This window comes from Leopardus geoffroyi, chromosome E2, assembly GCF_018350155.1.
Source record: "Leopardus geoffroyi isolate Oge1 chromosome E2, O.geoffroyi_Oge1_pat1.0, whole genome shotgun sequence".
In the NCBI taxonomy this organism is placed as follows: Eukaryota; Metazoa; Chordata; class Mammalia; order Carnivora; family Felidae; genus Leopardus; species Leopardus geoffroyi.
Window position 1 is genome coordinate 44,558,365 of NC_059335.1, and position 26,511 is coordinate 44,584,875.

At 40.9% G+C, this 26,511-nt stretch overlaps 1 protein-coding gene and 1 long non-coding RNA gene across 2 annotated transcripts in view; one reads left to right on the forward strand and one right to left on the reverse strand.

The window, feature by feature from the left end:
• Positions 1 to 5,792: 5,792 nt before the first annotated feature.
• Positions 5,793 to 6,523, reverse strand: LOC123579369. Its single transcript, XR_006702728.1, has 2 exons — positions 6,412 to 6,523; positions 5,793 to 6,008 (listed from the first exon to the last, which is right to left on the reverse strand). It is a non-coding gene; the product is annotated as an uncharacterized LOC123579369 (long non-coding RNA).
• SNTB2 (syntrophin beta 2) overlaps positions 6,224 to 26,511 on the forward strand; it is a 103,355-nt gene continuing 83,067 nt past the window's right edge. The window contains exon 1 of the mRNA XM_045443312.1: positions 6,224 to 6,839. Within this exon, the coding sequence (XP_045299268.1) occupies positions 6,260 to 6,839 (580 nt within the window). The 5' untranslated portion in view covers positions 6,224 to 6,259. The remainder of the gene's footprint in view (positions 6,840 to 26,511) is intronic.

Genomic DNA, 26,511 nt, shown 5'->3' on the forward strand with positions numbered 1-26,511 from the left:
GGCACCTAACTAGTAGAGTTAGCAGATCAGGTGAAGGTAGCAGATGGTCCTTGAGCTAATAACTCTTGGAATTGGGTGGTAATGATCAAGAGGGAAGAGAGAAGAAAAGAGGCATTCCTAGATCATTCTCAGTACAAAGGCTTGAAGCAAGAGAGAGCATAGCCTGGTTCAGGGACTACCGGTAGTTCCACATGGTTGAAACACAGCGTATATATTAGGAATGGAGAAAAATAAGGCCAAAATGGCAGGCAGACCCTACCAAAGTAATGAGAGCATGCATGTCTTATTTAGGAAAGCTTGCCCCGTAGGGTGACAGCTTCCCTTGCGTATGGTAGCTAAGAAGCAGGTGAGGTTCCTATAAAAGCTAAGAGTAGAGCAATTTCCACAGAGGAAAGCTAAGCAGTTTAGAAAAGTGTGTAGAAAAGATAAATAAACTTTGGATAAAGAACCCTTAAGCCAACAGGTAGTGAGAAATAAGACCAGGTATGAGTGGGCCTTGAAGTCTGTAGTTAAGAATTTTCATCCAGAGGCCCCTGGGTGGCTCAGTCAGTTGAGTATTCAACTCCTGGTTTTGGCTCAGGTCATAGTCTCACGGTTTGTGAGTTCAGGCCCTATGTTGGGCTCTGTGCCGACAGTGCGGAGCCTGTGTGGGATTGTCTTTCCCCCTACCCCCATCTCAAATAAATAAAAAGAATTTTCATTCAGTAGAAAACACAGTTGTGAACTACTCAAATTCAAAGGAATGACACAGTAAACATGCCTATTTGTGTAAGTAAGGGCCAGAAGAGACTGGCAGTTAGGGAGGCAAAAAACCAGGCTGTTGTGTAGGTTCTTAATGTGGGTTCTGTATGTGTCTGCTGAAGTTGCCATAAAAGTAATACAGGCTGGGGGGCCTAAACAACAGAGATTTATTTTCTCACAGTTCTGGAGGCCAGAAGTCTGAGATCAAGGTATTATTAGCAGCATTGTTTCCTTCTAAGGCCTTTTCTTGGCTTGTGGATGGCCATCTTTTTGACTTCCCTATGTATGTATATGTGTCCTGTCCTCCTCTTATAAGGACAATAGTCATGTTGGATTAGGGTCCACCCTAATGACCTCATTTCAACTTAATTACCTCTTTAAAACTCTATCTCCAAATACACTCACAGTCTGAGGTACTGTGGGTTCACCTCAACCTATCAACCTTGAGGGGACACAATTCAGCCCATGAAAGAGTCCATGGAAGGGCTTTAGAGGCTTCCTGAGCCCCTGAGCTTGAGTGCTGTATTTTGCATTAGTGAATACTTGTCTGAGGTGTGTCCACAGCATACAGCTGATTTTCAAAGGGGTCTAGGATCCCTCTAATGGGCCATTGTGTTAACTGACTGAAGAAGGAATTGAAGCTGTGAGATGAAGGCCTAAATACACCATGTGCCTCAGTAAACATGATATGGAGCTCGGTGACCTAGGAAAGAAGAGGTGAAGCTGACTGCAAGACTTATGGTGAGGCACTGGAAATTCTGTTGGAACTGGTATTGAGGGAATGGGGATTTTTATTTGAGGAACTTACTTAAATTTCATGGCAAATTGTGCAATTTCTATGACTGTCACTTAAAAACACTGGTGATTTTCCAGGGCGCTTGGATGGCTCAGTCGACTGGTCAAGTGCCTGACTCTTGATATCAGCTCAGGTCATGATCTCACGGTTCATGAAATGGAGCCCTGTGTTGGGCTCTGCGTGGACAGCATGGAGCCTGCTTGGGATTCTTTCTCCCCCTCTTCCTCCCCCTTCCCTGCTTGCGCGCTCTCTCTCTCAAAATAAACTCTTCCCCTTCCTGCTTGCTTGCTCTCTCTCTCTCAAAATAAACATTAAAAAACAACAACAACAACAAAAAACTACTGATGATTTTCCATAAGTAAGTGGATTCAATGAAACTAACCTTCTGCTTAGTATGTCCTTATGAATATTTTCCTAAAAAGAAAGTCACAGAGCTACAAAACTGTCACCAGCTGCTGCTCATTAAGAATGTGGTTAGCAGATGTGGGTTTTCATAGTCATAACGCATGAGATAGTTAATACATTTTTGTGGGTTTTAGATAAATAGTGGTTTATCTTGGTGGGATGAATTTTAAAATGTGCTTGCATCAGCTAAAGGATATATGCACCTTTCCCTCTTTTCACATCATGTTTGTGCTGGAAAGAAAAACACATTTTAGGATATTTCTCCTGGAAGGCAAAGGAGTACTGCCTATTGAAAGGGACAATTGATCTCACTGTCTTATAACTGGGAAAGAGTTACGCATGGATAAATTTTCAAAGTTGCATGTTGGATTGGTTTTCTTACAAGCTTCATTCTTCCTTTGGTCTCTTCTTTAGTAGTAATTGAGCAGCTCTTGTTTTTGCTCCTCTGGCATCTGGCCGCCTTTGTGGTGGTGACCTTCAGGCTTGCTAAGGGCTGCAATTTTGCCTGGGGCCCTCCTTCCTTATGAAATTACACAACACTCAAACCTTGGAACGAACCCCAGATCCACTAATTCTTTCCTTTGACGGACTCTTGGCAATATGTACTCCCTTTCAACCAAACTGTAGCTTTATACAAGATCTGTTTGTCACCAAAATTAATTTGGCCATTTGTTTTTTAATCCCGGAATCAAATGGTATTATGGCAGACACATTCCTAGATAAAGTATAGACTCTTAATTTGAGACTTCTTACCAAAGGCTGTATTTTTGCTGCTGCTTAAGGTCAACAGGTAACAATATCAGGAGCAGGTACTTTTTATGGAATTCTTAAAGGGTGGAAGGTACAGTATTGTAAAACAGCATACGACATCCCAGTTGACCCTTACAGCCCCCATTAGAGGCAGAAGGTATCTGAATTTTTCTGAATAAGAAACAGGTTCATGGGGCGCCTGGGTGCTCAGTCGGTTAAGTGTCCAACTTTGACTCAGGTCACGATCTCGCAGTCAACCAGCTCAACTGAGCCACCCAGGCGCCCCTTAACCCCCTCATTTTAAAGGAGTAATCAAAAATAGCGGTGCCTGGATGGCTCAGTCGGTTAAGTGTCCGACTTCAGCTCAGGTCATGACCACTCTGTTTGTGAGTTCCAGCCCCACGTCAGGCTTTGCACTGATAGTGCGGAGCCTGCTTAGGATTCTCTGTCTCCCTCTTTTTCTGTTCCACCTATGCCTCTCTCTCTAAGATAAACATTAGAAAAATATATAAAGGAGTAATAAAAAATAAAGTAGCAATGATCCATCCCTTGTTCTGAGAAACAGAATAGTAATAACAGCCTGTTATTATATATTGATAGGTGACAGGAATGAAAGCTTATTAGGAATTATCTCAGCCATTTCCTTTTTTAGAGGTAGATAAAATAACATGTTCAAAGAATTATCTAATATTGTCTCACTGTCCCTAAGAAACCGTGGAAACAGATGTGTACTCTTTTTGTTTCAGATTTCATTATCCACAGTAAGTAGATTCCCACTACTTGAGATTTCCTAGATGGTAATTTTCACTCTGCAAGGAACCAGTAAACCTTCAGAGGGATTATTTGAAATGACTACAGCACAGGAGGCACTGAATTTCAATCAATCACATGTTTAATGAGTTTCTTCTCAGCAAGGCAATATTTTTGGAATAGCAAGAAATGAAGTCAGTGGGTGGTCTCTGCCCTTCTGTATTTTATAACCTACTTGGGCAAAACAGGCAGGCATACAACAAAATTGTTTAGAGGAAAAATCCCCCCAAAATTGGGTAGACAGTGAAAACTACGATGAGATCTTGCTAGGTGGGAAAGTAGTTGAGAGAGGCAAGGAGGTGTTTGGAAGGATGCCTCAGTGGGGAACATGCAGGACATCATTGGGAGACACTGACTGGATGAGTTTGGCTAATCTGAAAGTAGTGATGAGAGAGAACACTGAAATTTAGATTCTGATGGAGGACCTTGTGAAAGCAGTTCAATAAATTTGGAATTTTAAATGGATATATTTACAAATAATTTTTTAAATGTTTATTTTGAGAGAGCACCAGCAGGGGAGGGGCAGAGAAAGAGGGACATAGAGAATCCCAAGCGGGTTCCATGCTGTTTTTGCAAAACCCTACTCTGGGCTAGATCTCAGATCATGACCTGAGGCAAAATCAAGAGTCAGAGGCTTAACCCACTGAGCCACCCAGGTGTCCCTAAAAATAGCTTAAGTAAAAACTCCCAAATAATCCAAATAGCAATCTTCATCACCTTCTCTGTTCCTAGAGCTAAATATTTTGTTACATAACTTACTATCTTATGTAAGTGCCTTTACTATTTAGTTGGAAGATCTATGACTTCTTCCAGCTCTATTGATCAAAAGGTATTGATACTTATAGAAGTAATTTATAGCACTTCTCTTTTGCTAATAAAGATGTCTTCAAGTGCCCAACCTCTGGATAATTATGCATGTAAAAGTGTTCAAAATAATGCTTATACTCTAAGGCATCAGCTGTCAAGTGCTCTCTCAAAAGCAGAAATTTCATGTAACTCAGGCCTCTGGGGGCTCACACCTCAGCTGGAGCAAAGCCAGAAACGTCTGTGACTGCAGATGCACTTAGGCACATTGGGACCTGCTGGAACGGGGAACTGGCCTCACTACAATTGATTTAGGAGAGGATTGGAGGTTTGAGCTTCTGCTGACATTTGCAGCTTGGAAAATCCTGCTCCACTAATTGCAAAGAGGATTCTGCTGTAACGATTTTTTTAGTAAGATACTTTTATCATTTTGAATTCTTTCTTCATTTGGGCTCTGGGTACTTTCCAGTCTCCATTTTTATTGTTTTAACTCCTAGTATAGGAGGCTCTTTGAAAGTTCCTGCCCACACATGAATGTGCATTCATAGAGAGGTGCAAGAACATGGCTCACGAGATTCAACATGTGCTTCATGAGCAAGCAGGTATACAGACCCTTTTACAGGAATCGGTGCACATTCCCTCTGCTTGTAGCCCTACTCCCAACAAGTGAAAACATGGGGATTGTGCTTTTAGGGCTGAAGGGAAGTTAGAGGGCACCTTGACCTCATGTTTTTGCTGAGATCTGTCTCAGCAGTGTGATTTCTGGATCCTCATTTTCGAGGCTTGAGGTATGTAGTCATGCCCAGGAATCTGGGAGACCTGAGTTTTTTTTTTCCTTCCTCACTGTGGACTTCAGACCAGAGTCTTTGGCTCTCTGGGCCTCAGTTTCCTCAGCTCTCCCAGCCCATGAAGCTGCAAGGGGGTGGACTACACCACCTTTATCTTTGGATAAAAGCCACTGCAGGCTCTGCAGTGTGCATACAGTTTCTGGGGACACCCACCAACATTTGCCACAGCAAAAGGCCATGACCTCCAGGGCAAGAAGGTTAGATCTGTCCAAACTCTTCCATGTTTAATTATATGAAACTTTTCACAGTCCTATCCTTTTACCTCCACTGACCCTATGCTCTGTTCACACTGGATTTCTGACATCTTCCTAAGTAACCATCATCCTGTAAATATCTTTGAGGCCTACCTGTAGTGGCTGCAGGGCTGAAAAAGAAACCCCTCTGTCACTCTAGGCAAGCAAATGGGTGATTACAAAGCAGAGTAACAAATGCCTGTATTCTTGTCTCCAGACCTTTCCTTATACAATTCCCTCTGCTACACCTACTCACCTTCTATACCTCTGTGAAGCTGACCCCAAGCCCAAACGAATGTTTCTTTTACTCTGCTCTCAGGGCGTTTTCTACATGTTACTTAACAACACAGTATCACACCAGGATGGTGGGTTCTCCACTCTCCTCCCCCACTAGACCGCCAGCTCTCAACTGTGGTACATTTTATTCAGCTCATCTCCAGGCATCAAAAGGAGCACAGGGCTGAGCACTCAGTAAATACATAATGAACCAATCAATGCAAGAGTGAACGTGCAACCCAGTCTTGCAGACTTGCAAAGTGCTTCTTGAAGCTGATTTTGCTCTCCATGCCGGGGCTGCTCCCTTGAGCTACGCGGTGGAGGTCAGGAGCTTCGGGGGTGGCCCTTGGAGACGAAACGAAGGAGGAGAACCTGAGATAGAGCCCCAAAGCGCTCAGGCTGTCCACATCCAGCGAGCAGCGAAGAACCAACCTAAGCGCTGCAACTTAACCTTCCGGAAGCAGCTCCGCCCGCCGCTCCCCGCCCCTCCGGACGATGGGCGTGGCCCCTCATGAATAATAAACGACCGCGGGGGGGGGGGGCCGGGCCCGCCCCCTCGGGCGGGAAGGGGGAAGCGCCGAGGCTGCCTGACTGGAATGAGGGTAGCTGCGGCGACTGCGGCGGCGGGAGCGGGGCAGGCCATGGCGGTGTGGACGCGGGCCACCAAAGCGGGGCTTGTGGAGCTGCTCCTAAGGGAGCGCTGGGTTCGGGTGGTGGCCGAGCTCAGCGGAGAGAGCCTAAGCCTCACCGGCGACGCAGCGGCGGCTGAGTCCGAGCCCTCTCTAGGGCCGGCGGCGGCCGCCTTCAACGGCCTCCCGAACGGCGGTGGCGCCGGCGACTCGCTGCCCGGGAGTCCCAGCCGCGGCCTGGGTCCCCCGAGCCCGCCCGCGCCGCCGCGGGGCCCGGCGGGCGAGGCGGGCGCGTCGCCGCCCGTGCGCCGGGTGCGGGTAGTGAAGCAGGAGGCGGGCGGCCTGGGCATCAGCATCAAGGGCGGCCGCGAGAACCGGATGCCCATCCTCATCTCCAAGATCTTCCCGGGGCTGGCGGCCGACCAGAGCCGAGCGTTGCGGCTGGGCGACGCCATCCTGTCGGTGAACGGCACCGACCTGCGCCAGGCCACCCACGACCAGGCCGTGCAGGCGCTGAAGCGCGCCGGCAAGGAGGTGCTGCTGGAGGGTGAGCGGGGCCGACGGGCGGCGGGCGGGCGGGCGGGCGGCGCTGGGCCGGCCGGCGCTCACTTTGTTTCTTCTATCCTGCCCTTTACGGAGCGGGTCCGGTCCCTCCCCCTCCGCGTCCTCGGCTTCCTTGCGCTAGTGGCCCGGCTCCTCCTTGACTCTGCTTGCTAGGGCTTTGAGTATGGAAAAACTGATGGTCCTTGCAGAAGTTGGCTTTCAGTCCCTAAGGAAGACTCGGTTGAGATTTAGTAAAAAGCAGCCGCGCTTGAAGCCCCGCCTCTGCACGATAAGCTGATACTAAGAACTAGGGGGAAACTGAAGGGCTCGAGTCCTGGAGGTCTCGGTTTGCCTCCCGAGAAGTGCCCGGTTGGCGCTTTCTTCATTCACATCTGGCTTCCTGGGGCGAGAGGGTCTGTTAAAATAAATAAATAATCACCCACACCCATGCCAGTGGTATGCTTGGGCAAACCACCAAAACTACTGGTTAATTTATGGGAATTTAACCCATCATTGGCTCTCAACAATAACCAAAAGAGATCATAGCACTTCATTGAAGACGGAAAGCTGAAACAGCAAGTTCGTGTGGCTAATGAGCCTTGTTTAACAGTGGAGGCTCACGTGTTTGAACGTTTACTGCCAACTAGAGTTTTGCCCCTTTTGCACGAGACTGGTGCCAACTTCCTACCATTCACAGGCATGCTGCTTCAAGGCTTTAAATGAAGCCTGAAATGTTAAATTTCAAGATAGGTTTGAATAGCCACTACTTTTACTTTAAGTGTATAGTGATCTGTAACCTGGATCCTTCCTGATGATTTATGGCAGGCCAAATTAAATCTCATTTCTTTGAAGGACCTATCCATATTGGAGGTGGTCGAGTATTGTAAATGTGATCTGAAAAGCCAGTTGGCTTACTTCAGAAATTTGTGAGCAATTGGCTTTGTTTCACTGGTGATTCAGTCATTCAAGAAGCATTTATTACTGGCTATGTAGACGAGGATATAACAGATAATGTTTCTGTATTTGGTCTCTAGTTGGGGACATGATGGAAAAATGCAAAACAACTTACAAGTTACTGATTATGTAATGCAAACTATATATAAATGCCAAGGAAATGCAAAGTTAGGAAGTAGTGGAAATCAGGATTTGTCAGGGAGGCCTTTTTCAAGGAGCTGAATCTTGAGCCAGGTCTCCAAGGAAGTAATGGACATAGACAGGCAGAGATGAGTCAGGAGGGTATTCCTGGCAGAGGAAGAACAGAAGGGACTTGGGGAATGGGAGGCCAGTCACAAACTGAGAGGTCAGAAGTCCAGCTTGGCAAAGTGATTTTCACTTTTTTTTTTTTTTTCCAAATCTGCTTGTAAATATTTGGGAAAATGTTAGTTTGTATGTGCTCCAAGTGTGAAATTTCCGTGTCCCATCTTTATAATATTCTATTTACAAGTATTATTTATATCTCACTATAGGTGGGACCAGACACTTCTCAGAAATTAGTGTTAATAAATGGAGTAAAATTGTAGACTGTGGCTTGGGTAGTGGGTATATAAAAAAAAAAAATTGTAACCGGGATGCCTGGGTGGCTCAGTTGGTTAAGCGGTCAAGTCTTGATTTCAGCTCAGGTCATGCATGATCTCATGGTTGGTGAGTTTGAGCCCCATATCGGGCTCCATGCTGACAATGTGGAGCCTGCGTTGGATTCTGTCTCTGCCCCTCCTGTGCTCTCTCTGTTTCTCAAAATGAGTAAAAGGAACTTAAAAAAATTATTTTAAAAATTGTAACCTTAAATATGTACCTTGAAATTGGTCTCGATGTGCATTTGGTTATAAATTCTTAGAGCCAGAATTTTTTTTAATGTTTATTTTAGTTTTGAGGGGGGGAGGGGCAGAAAGAGAGGAAGACACAATACAAACCAGGCTCCAGGGTCTGAGCTGTCAGCAGAGAGCCGGACTCGGGGCTGGAACCCACAAACCATGAGATCGTGACCTGAGCCAAAGTCAGCACTCGACTGAGTCAGCCAGGAGCCCCAGAGCCAGAATACTGAAGTAGTACTGTTTATGTAGTACTCGGTGGTAACGGACAGATATTTCATCTCTTTACACCACATATTTTTATTTTTTATTTTATTTTGTAGACAGAAAGCACGAGCTGGGGAGGGTCAGAGAGAGAGGGAGACAGGAAGCAAAAATGGACCTCGCACTGACAGCAGAAGGCCGGCCGATGCAGGGCTCAAACTCAGGAGCAGTGAGGTCATGACCTGAGCTGAAGTCAGAGGCTTAGCCGACTGAGCCACCCAGGTGCCCCTACACCATATATTTTTTTAAAAACACAGCTTTTGTTTAGGTATATTTTCAACCTGGTATTCATACCAGTTAAATGAAAATCATCTAGTAAATGTTTCCCAGTATTCATTAGTCTAAAATAGGCCACATGTGTTTTTAGAAGGAGGCTTTACAAACAGCAGCATAACATATTTATTGAGTGCCTTTTTACCTAACACACAGGTTCTACTTTATTTTCCTAACTTATAAAAGACAAGTAGTTTTTGGAAAAAAAAAAAAAGGGGGCAAGTAGTTTTTGTCCTTATATGTGTGTGGAAGTATGCAATTGCACTTTCAAGACAAAGAGATATAAAAATAAAATTACTTAGAATATGCAAAATCACTGAAAACAGTCATTTAATTGAAGCAAACATTATTTAAAATCGAGAGCTATTGTTCCATCCAGGTAGGCCACTTCTAAAAGATAGATTTTATGCTTAGCCCTTCAAGTTTTGGAACCGTAGTGTTCCTCCACTAGATGTCTCAAAACTTGAAAAGCTGTCTTAAGCAGCACAGTGATACTCTTTTGTGGTGTGGGCAGGGAATCTTAGGCATGCCCTTGCCACCCCCTGGTAAAGGAAAGCAGTAGTCTCTGGTTGCCTGTGGTTAGGGAACTGAGCTAAAGGGCTCCTTATTATCCCATGGATTTGTCAGGATTATTCATTCATACATCAAACATTACTCAACTCTGCCATGTGTCAGAGGCGCTTGAAGTTCCCTGATTCCTGCCCTCAGGAAGTTTGGAGTTGACAGAGAGAGGGGAGAAATAACCGCAGCAAAGGGCTAAAGTGATGTTATAATAGAACTCTGGAGAGGACACAAAGGAAGGAGAGATGTATAGAAGACCTTAATGGGGATCAGAGGTTGAGGATGCCTGGGAAAAGGTTGATGGTGAAGCTAAAGTTTCCCCTAAGAGAAAGCTGCCACCAGAAAATACACACAAATGAGAAACATTAGGAAGTTATTCTGCCCAGTGAGGTAAGTACAAGTGAGGACTTTGTGGTCAGACAGACGTGGGTCTGTTTCTGAGTAGTGGTTTGTAACCTCTAGGCAAGTTACTCAACCTTGCTAAGCCTTGGTTTCCTCATCTGAAAAACCAGGATGATAATACCTTCTTCAAAGGGTTGTTATTCATTTGATAGTTTTTGTGCTGGATGCTTTTTTGGGGACTGGGAATATGGCAGTAATCTACAGTAACAAAAACAAAACTCTGAATGAGGAAGGTAGGACTGGGTCATGAAGGTATGCTCTGAATTAACATGAGCACTCTCAGAATAGCCAGGATAACAAGTTAAAATCCAAGGTTCCATTTTACTTGAAAAGAAAAACATGGTAAGAAAAAGAATTACTTTAGGCGAACGGGTTAAGAAATGAGTTTGCGGGGCACCTGTGTGGCTCGGTTGGTTAAGCGTCCGGCTTCGGCTCAGGCCATGATCTCATGGTTCATGGGTTCGAGCCCCGTGTCGGGCTCTGTGCTGGCAGCTCGGAGCCTGGAGCCTGCTTCGGATTCTGTGTCTCCCTCTCCCTCTCTGTCCTTCCCCTGCTTGCTTTCTGTCTCTCTCTCAAAAATAAATAGACATTAAAAAAAAAAAAAGAAAGAAATGAGTTTGCATTTCTTAGAAGCAAAGATTCTTGTTTTCCTATTTTCCTAACATCTCTTGTATAGGCCAACATTTTTATTTTTAAATTTGCATTTAGGGGCACCTAGGTGGCTCAGTCGGTTAAGTGTCCAGCTCTTGATTTCACCTCAGGTCATGATATCATGGCTCTTGAATTTGTGCCCTGCACTGAGCTCTGCCCTGGGCTCTGCGCTGGCAGCGCGGAGACCGATTGAGATTCTTTATCTTTTCTGCCTCTCTCTCCGTCCCTCCTCTGCTCATCTTTTCTCCCTCTCTCTCTATCCCTCCTCTGCTCATGTGTTCTCTCTCTTAAAGTAAATAAATAAACTTAAAAAATTTTGCATTTAGTTTCCTCTTCCTCTGATTTTTTCTTCTTCACATTTACCATTCAGAACATTACCCTTGATTTTTTTCTAATTTTTTTGTTTTCTTTTTCTTTTTTATTTTATTTATTGTTATTGTATGTATTTATTTATTTATTGTAGAATCTTACCCTTGATTTTAAATTTTTTTATTGTTTTATTTTTGAGACAGAGAGCATGAGCGGGGAAGGGGCAGGGAGAGGGGAGACATAGAATCCTTAGAAGGCTCCAAGCTCTGAGCTGTCAGCGCAGAGTTCGACGCGGGGCTCAAACCCACAAACTGTGAGATCATGACCTGAGCTGAAGTTGGACACTTAACCAGCAGAACCGCCCAGGCACCCCCATACCTTACCCTTGATTTTAGCCAAAAGGTCAAGAAGTGATTTTATCACTCAGAACCTTAAAATTTGCTACTCACTGTGTACTTGCAGTTTTAGCTAGTGACTGTTAGCATTGATACTAAGATATGCCATGCAGAGTTATTCAGATTTTAAGCATAAAGAGGTGACTACTCACCTGTCAGATATTAGATGTTGAATTTAGTGTATCCTGAGTGCTAAAAATAGGGTCTAAGTAGCTTCTGGCATTTATATTTTTTAGGGCTATGAAATTAACTAAGTGAACATAAATTAGACTATACATTGGAAAATGTTCTAGAAGAGGTTAGGGAAGACAGTTTTAAAGTGTTCAACTTAAGGTTTGATATTTTAAGGATGCCTAGATAGCTCACTTGGTTAAGAATGTGACTTTTGATTTCAGTTCAGGTCATGATCTCAGGATTTGTGAGTTTGAGCCCCACCTAAGTCTCTGTGCTGACAGCACAGAGCCTGCTTGGGATTCTCTCTCTCCCTCTCTCTGCCCCTTCCCTGCTGGCATACACACACTCTCCTGCACTCAAAATAAATAAACATTAAAAAAAAAGTTTGATAATTTGAGAAATGATCAGTACGTTTGAAGCAATTCTCGTTGGAATATTGTTGGGAGGTCATTTATTGCCTAAATGTAATTCTAAGTTTTGTTATCAAATCTACTGAAAAGAAAATGGTTAAGTGTATAGAGGAAGTGGACTGGCATGAAACGTATCTTGAAAATTGAAAATAATTTTTGTATCCAGAATGGCTTGAGATTTTCAGTGTTCTATATAATATGGTTCTTTGTGTGTGTTAGGGGACATGTAACATATTGCTGACATTACTAGGCTGCTAAGTTAAAGAAGCTAGTTGGGATTCCTATACTGCCAGTTTCTTCAGTGTATGTTGGACAAGTTGGGAGTCTTCTAAGGAAAACATTTTACATTTTCTTTGGGATTTTGTGTGTGTAGTCATTAATTTATCTCTACAAGAACATCTGAATTGTCAGGAAGTTTGTGTTTCTGTGTTCCTTTCTTTTTGTTTAACTAGCCTCATCATGTTTCACTTGAATGATTAGACATGTTTATATGAGAAACTATGTTTTTGTAACCAGTTTACTTTTCATAGAGTCTCGTGCTAAAATATGTCCCCCAAATTATTATCAAAATATGAGAAGTTTATTGATTCTAATATAGAGTGGTTATGAAAATTCTAAGAACATTTTTAGAAACCAAAACCAGGCTTTAATTTAGATCTTAACTGATAACTCAGTAACTTTAATATATTACCTGCTGTGTAATTCTTCCGGGATAAAGGTTGCTTTACTTTGTGATCAAATGTGTGTCTTTGTACATAAGGCTGTAACACAGCCTGTGGCTGTGGATGTGTCCAGCTGTTCTGAGCTGACTGACTATTCAAGGATCCAATCACTGTTCCTGGTTAGGTTTACATCCTGTCCTAATTGAACAACAAATAATGCCACTTGCTTGCATTTTCCCCTAAATAATATAATAATGCCTTACGTTTTTATTAACATTTTTAAATTATCCATGCACTTTTATCTGTATTTTCTCATTTGACCTTTACACAGTCCTTGGAAGTGATGGGCATTTTATCTTTGTTTTACAAATGATTACGCTAAAGTTCATTAAAGTTAAGTGAGTTACTAAAGGTCTCAGAATTTCTCTTGATTTTTAGAGGAAAAATTTTAATGTTCTTTGGGCAAAAGGAAAAATCTTACCAGGATTTTTTAAAGTTGTAAAGTCTCATCTTCTGGATGAGGAATTAATGACCAGAGAGGTTAAACGACACGTTTGAGGTCAACTAGCTAATTAGTGGTGGAACTTGGACTAAAACCCAGGTCATTGCTTTCTGCCTTGTACTGTGCTACGTACAGCCAGTCACTCAGGTCTCTCAGGATCTCCTGAACATTATCATGTTGCAATGTGTTGTGAGAGGTCAGCGTGCAAAATAAGTTGAAGGTAGTCCCTGGTGTCTAAGAGCTGACACTGAAATTGGAAAGAGAAAACTGCCACACAGAAATTGATCAAATGGGTAGTACTCCCTCTTCAAGAGTTCCCTGAGGGGAATGATCAGTTATAGGGTGGAAGAGCAGAGTGTGCTGTCATGGGGAAAAGCATCATTTGATCTGAGGCTTGAGGGACAGGTTGCTTCCCTGTAGATGGAAGTCCTTCCAAATTGAGGGGATAACCTGAGCAAAAGCCAAAATGAACTTGACACATGATAGGAAGTGAGGAGAATAGGATTGAACTTGGAAGAAAATAAAGCTGGGAAGATAAATTGGAGCCAGATTATGCAAGGCCTTGAAAGCCAGCCAGAGGAATTTGGACCTTTTTCATTCTGTCAGTCAACATTTATTAAGTACCTACTGCAAACAAGGTGTTGTGGTAGATGCCGGGAATTAAAAATTGGGAGTAATCCCCACCCTTTAGGCTAGGAAGGAAATAGTTATAATAGGTTTGTGATAAGTGCTTTAAAAGAGGTGAGAATTTGGTGCCCTAGAGGAGAGAAAGAAGTGCAAAGGAGACAGCGTGTCAAAGGTTGGAAAGTGATAAGTAGCTGGTGTGTTGAGAGAAGTAAAGCGTTTGGTAAGTAAGGTACGGGAAGTGTGTACTTGGGAAGATGGGCGGAGGCCAGAGATCATCAAGTGCCTTGTGTGCAGTGCAAGCAATGGTCTCTCAGTGGGGCTTATTTTTGCTTTTCAACCCGAAAAAAGAATTTGAGCTTTATTAATATTTAATGTATTGGTGACACTTGTTCTCTTAGTCTTACAAGACACGGCCATTACACATTTGGTACACAAGGTGAAATCTCAAGGGAAGAGTGGAAGCTTCACAAAGCAAAGGGATTGCTAGTGGCGACCTTACTAATTTGTCTGCTCTTGTTTTATTTATTTGTTTGTTTGTTTGTTTGTTTGTTTAGTCTGCTATTATCATACCGCGACTTACTGCAGTTTTCTCGAGCATGATTGAATGGATATATTGCATGTGCTTTTAACTAAATTAGTCTTCACAAAATAAATAAGTGCCTTAAGATTTGCACAAAGAAACCATGGATTGAAGGCAATTATAACACTATAAACAATAACAAAAAGGCAAAGCCAACGTTTCTCCTAATAGGAGCTCTTTGTCACATCTCAAGGTAACCGTATTGTCAAGAAGTCAGCCTAAAAAATGAAATTGCCAAGAAGACTTATTTGAAATGTGGATTAATACATTGTCATTATTAATGAACTTGACCCTAAGAGTATATTCTAGTTTGAATAATGTAGTAACAATGATAGTATGACATCATCAGAAATATGTTAGTGTTTTTATTTCATCGTCATCTCATTCTTTCTTGATTTCTGTATTTTATGGATGTTTAATAATATACATGTATTAGACAATATTCACAGATTGAGAATGTAGGCTCACGCTTTTCCTAATGGTGTGTGCTGTCAGAAGTTTTAGGCCTAGGAGCCACTAGGTTAATTTAAAGGGCTTTAAATGAGGTAGTGATGGGGTGCCTTGGTAGCCCAGTCATTTAAGTGTCCGACTCTTGATTTCAGCTCAGGCCATGATGTCACGTTCATGTGTTTGAGCCCCACATCAGGCTCTGTATTGACAGTGTGGAGCCTGCTTGGAGTCTCTCTCTCTGCCCCTCCCCCATTCATGTTTTTTTCCTCTCTTTCTCTCAAAATAAATAAACATTAAATAGAAAATACTAAAAATAAGTGAGGGAGTGATGTCTTAGGAAGTTCAGAGGGGCAGATGGAGTGTAGGCGCTCAAGACATGAGGTAAGGGAAAGCAGTTAGGAAGCTGTTGTGACACCATAAGGATATTGAGACTGAAAAATATTGAGATAGAAACAGCAGGTCTAAATGATCGGTTTGGGGACCGAGGGAAAAAGGAAAGTGGAGGAAACTCCTAGATTTCTGGCTTAGGAAACCAGATAACAAAATTGACAGGGGAGGAACTCTGTTTTGGGTGAAGAGAAGTTTGGTTTTGGACGTGTTGAATTTGAGTTACCTGTGTGACATTCTGACACAAAAGTCCAATAGCGGGTCTGGAGTGTGGTCTATAGTGAAGAGAAATGTGAGAACTGAATGAAGACTTAGGAGATGTTAGGGTAAGGTGGTAATTGATGCCATGAGGATAGATATAATCATCAAGAGAGGATGCAAATAAAAAAGGGAGGTAGAACCAGGATGGAACCCTGCAGAACCCCTACATTTGAAGCAAGGAGTGGGAGGAGAAGAATCTGGAAAGAAATGGTCCAGGAGGTAGGGAGAGAGCAGGGAGAAAATGGTGCTGTGAAGTCAGTGAGGCAAGAATCTGAAAAGGAGGATGTGATCAGCATCAGAAGCCAAGAAAGTAAAGAACAAAAATGAAATCTGTTGGATTTGGTAATTAGAGAACCGGATCATTAAAGTTCTCATAAGAGCAATTTCAGCAGAATGACAGGAGCAGAAGGCAGTGAATAGACTATGCTTTTTAAAAGTTCTCAGAAAAATCAAAGAAGCAAAGATGGTAACTAGAGTTGAATGAAGTGTCCAAAGAACATTTTAGTTTTGTGGTTGGTTGTTCTTTATTTTGTTTTACATGGGAAATAATTGGGACATATTTGTAGAGCAAGGAAACAAGGCCAACAGGCAAGGGAAGAGGCTGAAGAGATAGAAGGAGTGGGGAACTGATGCAATCCATTTTTGAGCCAGGAAGTGACATGATGGGAACAGAATTTTGGGTTGGCAGCAGTGGATGATCTGGATCCAATGCAAAGAGGAAAGACAAAAGGTAGGAAAAACTACAGCTGTTAGAGTAAAAAGCAACCCAAAGAAGAGATGATAATCATTGAATGGGGTAGTGGTGGTGGTAGCAGGGAATAGATACGAAGATGCAATTCAGGAAACATATTAAAGCAGATGATTTTTGCCAGGGGTCAGCAAAATCCGCCGGGGACCTTTTTCTACCCAGAAAGCCTCCTTCTCACTGCCTGTGCTCCCAAAGATTTGACACGTGTGGAGAATCTCTGGCAGTGCGCCTCTGTTGCTAGCCAGGCATTTGATCCATCAGAGACATTGGGTGGAAAATTGAGAGCCACTGTTTTCAAGGAAGAAATGATGGGCTGTGGGTACAGATTGGATATCATCAATTAGCCCTGAGATTTCTCTCCGGGGATAATAGGAAAATGGTTGTTGACAGTGGGAAAAAATGGAATACTTTGGGAGGGTGTTAAGCTTATACCATTTAGCTTTGTTATAAAGCACTTAGGTGATATAACTGCTGGCTCTGGGCACTGAGAAGAAAAATTTTAGTTTTATAAACAGTACTTTACATCTGGTCACACAGCATGAGAGCATATTCTTCCTTTAAAGGGTTTCCCCCTCTAGATTAGAGAAAGGAGCTTTTAGCTTCAGAGAAATGATTGTATGTTCTGGTACACTTAATGTTTTGTGTCTGGAGAAATACAGTTGATTTAGTCACTTTATGTGAGTGCCATTCTAAGGAAGCTACGCTGATTTCTTCATACAATTTGTGTTTGATTTCATTTTAAAAACAAATCTCATGAAATGATTTTGTATAGGAACAAAGTGCCAGTGATTATGGTGTCAGTAGATTGGCTTTTTGGAGAGAGTAAAATAGTTACTAAACTCCAACTTGGTTTCTGTTTCTGTAATCTGGCTCGCTAGAAGTTGCTAGAATGCTTTGACATATAACTACAGTTAAGAATAATCTGTCATGTATATAAAATGTTATACTTCACACTCAGAAAATGGGAAGCTTTGATTTGAAAGGGATTCAGAAAAGTCATAGACTGGGGCACCTGGGTGTCTCAGTTAGTTAAGTGTCCGAATCTTGATTTAGGCTCGGGTCACGATTTCATGGTTTGTGAGATCAAGCCCCACAGGGGCCATCATTGCAGAGTGTGTTTGGGATTCTCTCTCTCCCTGTTTCTCTGCCCCTACCCTGCTCATGTGTGCTCTCTTTCTTTCTCTCACTCTCTCATTTAAAATTTTTTAAGTGTTTATTTTTGCGAGATAGAGCATGAGTGGGAGATGGGGAGAGAGAAGGAGACCCAGAATCTGAAGCAGGTTCAGGCTCTAAGCTGTCAGCACAGAGCCCAACACGGGGCTGGAACTTTTGGAACACAAGATCACAACCTGAGCTGAAGTTGGACACTCAATCAACTGAGCCACCCAGGCGCCCTCTCTCTTATTTAAAAAAAAAAAAAAAAATCATAAACTTCTTTATTAGTAGTAAAAGGAGTTGATCAACAAAAAAATTTCTGAAAGAAAGTATATATGCCTTATTTAATGTGCTTTTGGTTTTAAAGCACAGAAAGCTATTTAAACTAGTTTCAGTAAAATGGTGATGGTATAGATACAGACAAGTCTCAGGACTCCAGAAAAAACTAAGCAGCCCTGCGTCAGTGATGTCAAGAACCAAGGCATTGCTGAGGACCACTGCTCCATCACTCCCTCTCACATTTCCTCATCTCAGAGCTTATGCTTCTCTCTGAGAATATCTTTTGCAAAAGCTTTGTTCTAGTCTTTTTATGGTCTCATTTTTTTACATTTAACTCTTTAATCTACGTAGAATTTATTTTGGCATATGGTCTGCCATAGAGGTTTACCTTTATTTTTCCAAACAGTTAACTGATTATCTTAGCATTATTTGTCAAATAATGCTCTTGCATGAGTTGTCTAATAGATTGATGGGGCTGCCTGGAGTGCCATGTAGGGAAAGATTCCAAAGCCATACCTGGGTCCAGCAGGAAAGCATGCTCTGCTTAATTAGTGATGTCTGCAATGAGTGTGCCGCACGGGTGAGGTATAGTACACATGCTGTGTATCTGTCACCGTAGGCATGACCTGGCCTTTCCTCATTGATTTGAAATGGACCCTTTTATATAATTAATTTGTTGTATTCTGCAGTCTGATTCTGGATTTTGTATTATATTCTATTTGAGTGTTTTGTAACATACGAAACTATAACATGCTAAACCTTTTAACATTTAATATCTGATCATTCAAGTGAGCTATACCAGTCAAGAAAATTTTGAAAAATAACAGTAAACAATTGCAGGGTGGGATGAGAGTATACTTAATTCTCTGGGTAAATTTTAGAATGATTTTATCATTAAAAAATCCTTGAGGATTTTGATTAAAATTGTATTAAATTCATAAATTCATTTGAAGAAAACTAATGTCTTTGTAACACCTGTTTCCCAATCATTCTGCCAGGAGTACTGGACCTCACTCGTCCATGTTCCAATCATGTGCAAGGAGTTCTGATTGGCCAGGCCCAGATCATGTACTTACCTTGGAGTCAGGGAATCGGGTAATTCCCCTGGTTCTATGTGGACTGAAAGTGGGGTGTCTCCAAGGATAGTCAACATGGTGTTACTAGAAGAAAGGAAAATGGATACCAGGCAGACATAAACAACAGTGATCTACTATGATGTTCTAAAAACATCAGAAGATGTCTTAATTACTCTATTAGTTGAGGGATTTAGAAACTTCATAGACAGATATAAAAGGAACACAAGAAGAATACACTTGGGTACAGATGAGCTAGTTGGAAATTTTCAAAAACTTTTGACACTCCGAAGTGACTAATAAGTCATTCCCAGCATTTATTTGAGTTTTTGAACATTACTTTTGTATGAATTTCAAGCAACTTCACAAGTATGCATCATGACTGTGTTATAACAGGGACAACAAAAAAGTATAGCTAGAGCTTAGGGGCAGGCCTTGAAGGTAGAGGTAGGCTGGGATAGAGAAAAATCTTTGTCTATCGAAATAGATGCATACAGTTTTTAGTAAGAAGTATTTTTGTTGCAGAAACCCACACCAAACTGAGCAGAAGTGGAACGTATTGCCTCACATAGTTCTTAAGACTGGGGGCGGATCTAGGTTTAGGTCCAGAGGGATCCAAAGGCTCAGATTATCTTGGCTGCAACATCTCCTGCTGTGGAGTCTAATTCTGCCTAGTCAGCTAAAATGGCATTGGCAGTCTAGGAATATATCACCCTAACTTAATAACCCCTGTTAAAAAAGAAACATTTTTCTTCTGGCACCTGCATTTCAGTCTCTGGCAAGGACTCTGATTAGCTCTGCTTTGTCCACCTCTTCAAACTAGCACTATTTCTAAGGTGATGGAGGCTGTGATCTAGACCTGGGTCATGTGCCCAATGCTGTTATATCGAGATTGGCATCCTCGCCAAACTGAAATGTGGAATGGGGTGGTTTCTAGGCAAACTTGCTTCTGCTATTACAGTGCAGATGTTGAAGCTATAGAGTTAAAAAACACTTTTTTTTTAAGGTATCTGTATGCCCAGCGTAGGGCTCGAATTTATGACCCCTTAGATCAAGAGTCATATGCTGTACTGACTGAGCCAGCCAGGTGCCTCAAAATATTTTATAACTAAATTGTAAATTAAAAATTAAAACAATGGAAATAATAATGATGTTATTGAGAGCTCGCTCTGCTAAGCTCTTTTAATTTTTAAGTTTATTTATTTATTTTTGAGAGAGATATGGGGCTCGAATTCATGAACCATGAGATCGTGACCTGAGCCGAAATCAGATGCTCAACCAACTGAGCCACCCAGGCACCCCGTAGCCAAACTTTTTTGGTACTCTTCCATTTTTGGTATATTACTATGTTAGTTTACTGTTGTTGTTGTTGTTGTTGTTGTTGTTGTTTTAAGTGTTTATTTATTCTTGAGACAGAGACACAGTGTGAACAGGGGAGGGGCAGAGAGAGAGAGGAAGACACAGAATCTGAAACAGGCTCCAGGCGCTGAGCTGTCAGCATGAGCCTGACGCGGGGCTCAAACCCACGAACTGTGAGATCATGACCTGAGCTGAAGTCGGACACTTAACCCACTGAGCCACCCAGGCGCCCCATGTTAGTTTACTTTTGAAAAACATCTCTAAACCATATTTACTTTTACAAATAAATGTTTGCCCAAATGAAATACAATCTGTTTCACTGAACACTAAGTGTCTTGGATTTACCTCCTTATTCTGCTGTAATTGGTGGCCAGAAGTATTTAAATTGTTAGCTGTTTTCATTGTAATAAGGGCTATCTATATTTTTAAAAACCCTAGTAAACAGTACTACATTTTAGGTGCTAACGATAAATGTTTGCCATTTGTCTCTTCAAAGATTATTAATTACATTGTAGAATAAAACTGCATTTGTTTTTCAATGAACATAAAGTAAAAGTAATTGAAAAAAATTAAGCTGGCTCTGGGCAAATATAAGTTCTGCCAAAAAATAAGACAAAGACTAAAGTGATATTTCTGAAAGTCACTGCTTACCACAGATGTTTTAATATTGATCTGCTTTGTCTACCTACAGTGTCATAGAGTTGATTTTTGTACTTGTTAATTTCATTTCTGGATATGGAGTAATAATATTACAAGATTAGTCTATGGCATTGATATTGGTAAATAAAGAAATAAAATAATTTTAAATGCTGCCGAGATGTTTTTTAGTAGCCAGGTCTGGCAGATTTATAAATATATTCATATATATTTGTATATATATTTTCATATGTATATTTTGACAAGAAAAATGTTTTCCCTCTGCTTCTCTCTAGGGAGATTGTGGTTGCGAGAAGGATCTGGTCCACTTTTGTTATTCTTCAACCAACCAGTTTCCTCCCGCTCTTATCTTTTTGTTTTTGGGTTTTTTTCTTATATTTTCTTCTATTTCTTTTGTGTTTGGGTCTCAAAAGAAGTCTTTGGGATCTTTAAGATATCTCCAGTCCTTGGGACGTGATCGTTACAGAAACTACCTGAGTCTTCTGACACCAAAAATACTTCTAAACCCAAGCACAAGAGGACAAGATACTTGGGAGAAAAATAAAGCAAAGCATTTCTGACGGCCATTAGCATTCTATGTAACCTTGGAAAAAAATAATTTCAGCATTAAGGCATTATATTTCTTATCTATTAAAAATAGGATGCCTTCTAGTTCTCATATTTTATCACTCTAAATATAAGATAGAGAATGAAGAGTTGTTGTTAAAATAAGCTGATTGTAGGGGCGCCTGAGTGGCTCAGTTGGTTGAGCGTCCGACTTTGGCTCAGGTCATGATCTCGCAGTTCGTGGGTTCGAGTCCCACAGCGGGCTCTGTGCTGACAGCTTGGAGCCTGGAGCCTGCTTCAGATTCTGTGTCTCCCTCTCTCTCTCTACCCCTCCCCGACTTGTGCTCTGTCTCTCAAAAATAAATAAATGTAAAAAGAATTTTTTTTAAATAAACTGATTATGTGCAAATACATCATGGATTGTCAGAGAGTTAAAATATAATCAAATTATTTTTAACACTAAAAATACCCTAAATACAATTTAATCTCTTTTTGATCATTCAGATGGAGCCTCAGGATTTGTAATACCTTATTGTGAACTTTATTGTTGTGACAGAGATCAACACAAGTGTCAGATAAGAGATTTTATGTTGTAGATCTGCAGATAAATCAGCCTTTGCTTTTCCATCTTTCATTGTAACTAATCTCCTTTGGACCAACACAGGCAGCATTTATAAAGCTGTCTTCTTCAAGCAGAAAAGAATCACTTAGGAAGAAGGAATATTGAGTGATCTAGATTGCAATTAATTTTGCCACTGATTATTGTGTAACTTGAGATTTCTTCATTGTTCTTTAGTGAATGAGGGCAAGACTCTCTTAATGAATATTGGCAAAGAAAGACCAAACTCGAGGACTTAGATGCCAAATAATTCCTTTCTCTTTGCCCTGTTTAGTGTGAAAAATCAAGAGAAAGGGGGAAATTATTTGCAATAAATATTATATTTGTGTTGGCCTTTGTTGTCAAGCAAATCTACTCATAATGATTTAGATGTTTGGAATATTTTGATTAGGTAAGGAATCAACATCTTTTGAAAAAGTTTTATGTATTCTCTATTAGCATTAGCACACTGGCATGAAATTATTTTTATGCCAGGCATTCTCCTGTAGACTGTGTCCTTGGCACCTAGCAAAACATCACTCATATCACTGTTACCATGTATGTTTGCTAAATGAAAGAAGGATGGAATATACAGAGCATCAAATCTCAAGTATAAAAAGGTTATTTAAAATACAGGTCCCTAAAAATGCTCTTTCAGTGCAGTTTATTTTTTAGGTCTCTGGAGTTGAAATAAAAGAAAAATAATGAACTTGTTATACACCAAATTCAGGATATGATTACTACTAGGGCATGAGAAGATGAATGGAGTCAAAGAGAGGTTCATGGGGCTTTTTGTGAGGAAATAAACCTGAACAAATATGACAGAATGTTTAAGATTGATCAAGTTGAGTTATATGAATGTTCATGATATTGACACTACTTTTTTTTAGCATATTTTTTTTTCAATTTTTTTTTTTTTTACTCTTTATTTTTGAGAGAGAGACAGAGCATGTGCAGGGGAGGGGCAGAGAGAGAGGGAGACACAGAAGCAGAAGCAGGCTCCAGGCTCTGAGCTGTCAGCACAGAGTCCAACGCGGGGCTCGAACTCATGAACCGTGAGATCATGACCTGAGCCGAAGTCAGACGCCTAACCGACTGAGCCACCCAGGCGCCCCTTTAGCATATTTTAAATATTTCACAGTCTTGAAAATTCAGATGAAATTAAATAGCTGTCAGATTTTTCTTTGTGCTGGACTATTTAACTATCACTTGGATTAATTCTGATTCCTTAACATTTTTGAAAATTGGAATATAATGAATACAATAATATGTTCTTAGGTGTTCAGCTCAATGAGTTGTGGCAATTATATATACCTGTGTAACCACAACAGAAGCTGTTGAACATTTCTATCACCCCCAGAAGGTTCTCTTTGCTCTTTCAAATCAATTTCTTTCCCTATCTTCAGCCCAGATAACTACTTTCTGATTTCTTTTACCAGTTTTGTTCTTGAAATTTATGTGGGAATGGAGCCATACAGTAGGCACTGTCTTGCATAAGGCTTCTTTCACTTGTCATCATGCTTTTGAGATTCATAGTTTTTATCTGTATCAATTTTTGTTTTTAGTAAGCTCTATGCCCAACGTGGGGCGCGATCTTATGACCCCCAAGATCAAGAGTCGTATGCTCTAGGGGTGTCTGGATGGCTTAGTTGGTTAAGCATCTCACTCTTGGTTTCAGCTCAGGTCATGATCTCATGGTTTGTGAAATTGAGGAAGTGAGGCTCTGCACTGCTTGGGATTCTTTCTCTCCCCCTCTCTCTGCTCCTCCCCTGCTCTCACTCTCTCTCAAAATAAATAAACGTGAAAAAAAAAAAAAAAAACATTAAAAGAAACTGCAGAACAATCCCCTAGAGTAAATGTACCATCTTACACTCCTAACAACAATGTATGAGAGTTCCAATTGCTTCATATCCTTGCTAACATCAGATGTTATTCATCTTACTATTTTAGCCCTTGTAATAGTTATGAAATGGTATTTTGCTGTGGTTTTTAATTTCCATTTTCCTGGTGAATAAAGAAAAAGCACCTTTCCACGTGTTTATTGACCATTCATGTATCTTTAAAAGTGTCTGTTCAAGTCTTTTAGATATATTTTTTACTCGGTTGTTTAGTTATTCTTATAGAACTCTGTATTCCAGGTACAAGTTTGTTGTCAGAAGAGTGTGTTGTGAATTTTTTTTCTAATCTGTAGCTTGTCTACTCATTTCCATTAAGGATATTTAGCTGAGCTGCAATTTTTTCTTCATGGTTGGTGTTGTGTGTCCTGTCTAAGAAATCTTTGCTGACTTCAAGGTCACAAAGATATTCCGTGTTTTCTCCTAGAAGTTTTATGGTGGCATTTCAAGTTTAGACCTATGATCCATCTTGAAATAATTTTTTCATATTGACTGTTTTTCTTTGCTATCACTTTGTCCTCAACTGATTGACAAGGTTCTTTTACCCTAAAGATCTTCATTCTTTCTCTTTGTGGGGTGATGGCAGAAGACTGCTATGTAACTTTTAGCAAACACTTTGCTCTGCTCTGGCTGCTGACCTATTTATGTGTGTTTCCTCTTCAGCAACGTATCACTGAAGTATCAGACAAATGGAGTCCTCTCTCTCTGACCTATTTATGTGTGTTTCCTCTTCAGCAACGTATCACTGAAGTATCAGACAAATGGAGTCCTCTCTCTGTTTTATTATAATTACTCCTTATCACACTTTTAGGGTCTGGTTTTGAAGCAGAATATTCAGGAAAGCCATAGGAAAACAGCATCCTGGCCTAGAAGTTGCTACCTGGAATAATGAAGTATTACCTGTGAATGCATGATTATTTAAAAGATCTTGATGCCTCCTTTACCTTTTGTTTAAGCATCTTGTACAGTTGTAGCATTGTAATGGTATTAATGCCACAAAACTAGGAGGACTACTCATTAACGCGAATAAATGGGAGAGAATGCAGTGAGCCAAAAGTTGCAGTGTTGAACTTGTAAGACTGTCTCAAATGCAGGTCTGTACTTAAAATACCAGGCTAACTTATTTTTGCCAAGTTGATATGCTGAATGGGGAGGGGAGGATGTGGTGAAATAGGAAGGATTAAAAAGGCATGGACATAAAACCCTTTAATACTGCTTAGTAAGGTATTCATTATATCCATTTGAAGAAATCTAAAATTATTTATGGGAGAAATGTATTTTTAGGTTGGGGGCGGGGACTGTTAGTAAATCATTGGGTATTAACCAGTTTGGGAACAAAGTGCATCTGAAAGGAATGTTTAACCCTGTTAGATTGTGTTTTTGTGTTTATTGTCAACAGCAACACATCTCCTTCTCCGCCTCCCAGGAGACTCCCCTGAGAAGCTATTCCCAGATTTTCAGAAAAAAAGTTTGAAAAGTTATTTTGGATTTCTTATTTGGAGGATAATAATCTTAAATTTGGTTAAAACATTCTCTTTCTTTTTTCCTTCTTGTGTTTTAAGTTTTATTTTTCATATTTAAGTTTGTACTGCACCCGGAATTTATTTTTGTATAAATTGGTTTTGTTTTGTTTTATGTTTGGTTAAAATGTTTTCTGTGAGCAATCAACTCTTAATGATTCTTGTAAGATGGATCAGTTTTGCTACTTATTTTCCTAGAATATTTCATCTCCGTCAGGTTTCTTTTGTCCTGTTTCCGGGTGGAGCGTTGAATTGCCACAATCTGCTGCATTTACTCTGAGACGGAAGATGAATTTTAATATTTGCTTGAGCACAGTGTAATTAGAGAGGTAAAGCTGCTGCTACAAAACAACAACAAATAGTGAAGATTTAAATTATTTGTGAAATATCCACTATTGTGGACTGTTTCCTTATCCTTTCCACTAGTGAGAATGATAGAATTAGAAGTCTTGACCCTGGTAGAATTCTGCTTCTTACGTGTTTTTTTAACTTACCAGCAGTTCACGCATGCCTTTTCCATGACATTGTCTCTGCAGCATCTCCTCAGCAGTAGGAGTAAGCTGAACAGCTGTCATGAACCAGTCGAGGCACAGCCTGAGAGCCATTAATTAAGGCAAGAGCTAGAGGATCAGTGGCTTATTATGACCCAGTAAGGTGACGAGAACAGGCCAGGGCTGCCTCTCTTCCAGGGAAAGAGAAAGTGCTGTTGAACAGAATATACCCAAGTGAATCTGTGCTGATGATTGTGTTATATTATAGAAATAGCATTGGCTTTGGAGCCAAGGAGACCTAGTGTTCTGCATGATGTCAGGAAAATAACTTTAAGCCTCAGTTTCTTTCTCAGTCAAATGATTGTGAAGGTTATGTCAAGTTTTTTATATAACCTAGCACATGATAGGTGTTCAAAAAATGTTAAGCTCACTTCCTTTCTGTACTTCATATCTGGATGGAAAATTGTTTCAGGATCTCATTCTGCCTATTGGGAGAAACTGGTGCTAGCTAGTTTAGGAGGTCAGTGAAGCAATAGAAGGTGATAGGATCCCCATTCATCTCCTTTGTATACAACCTATGTTTAGGTCATTTGCTCCTATAATTTCAGCTATTACCTGAGTATCTGTGATGTTTAGTTA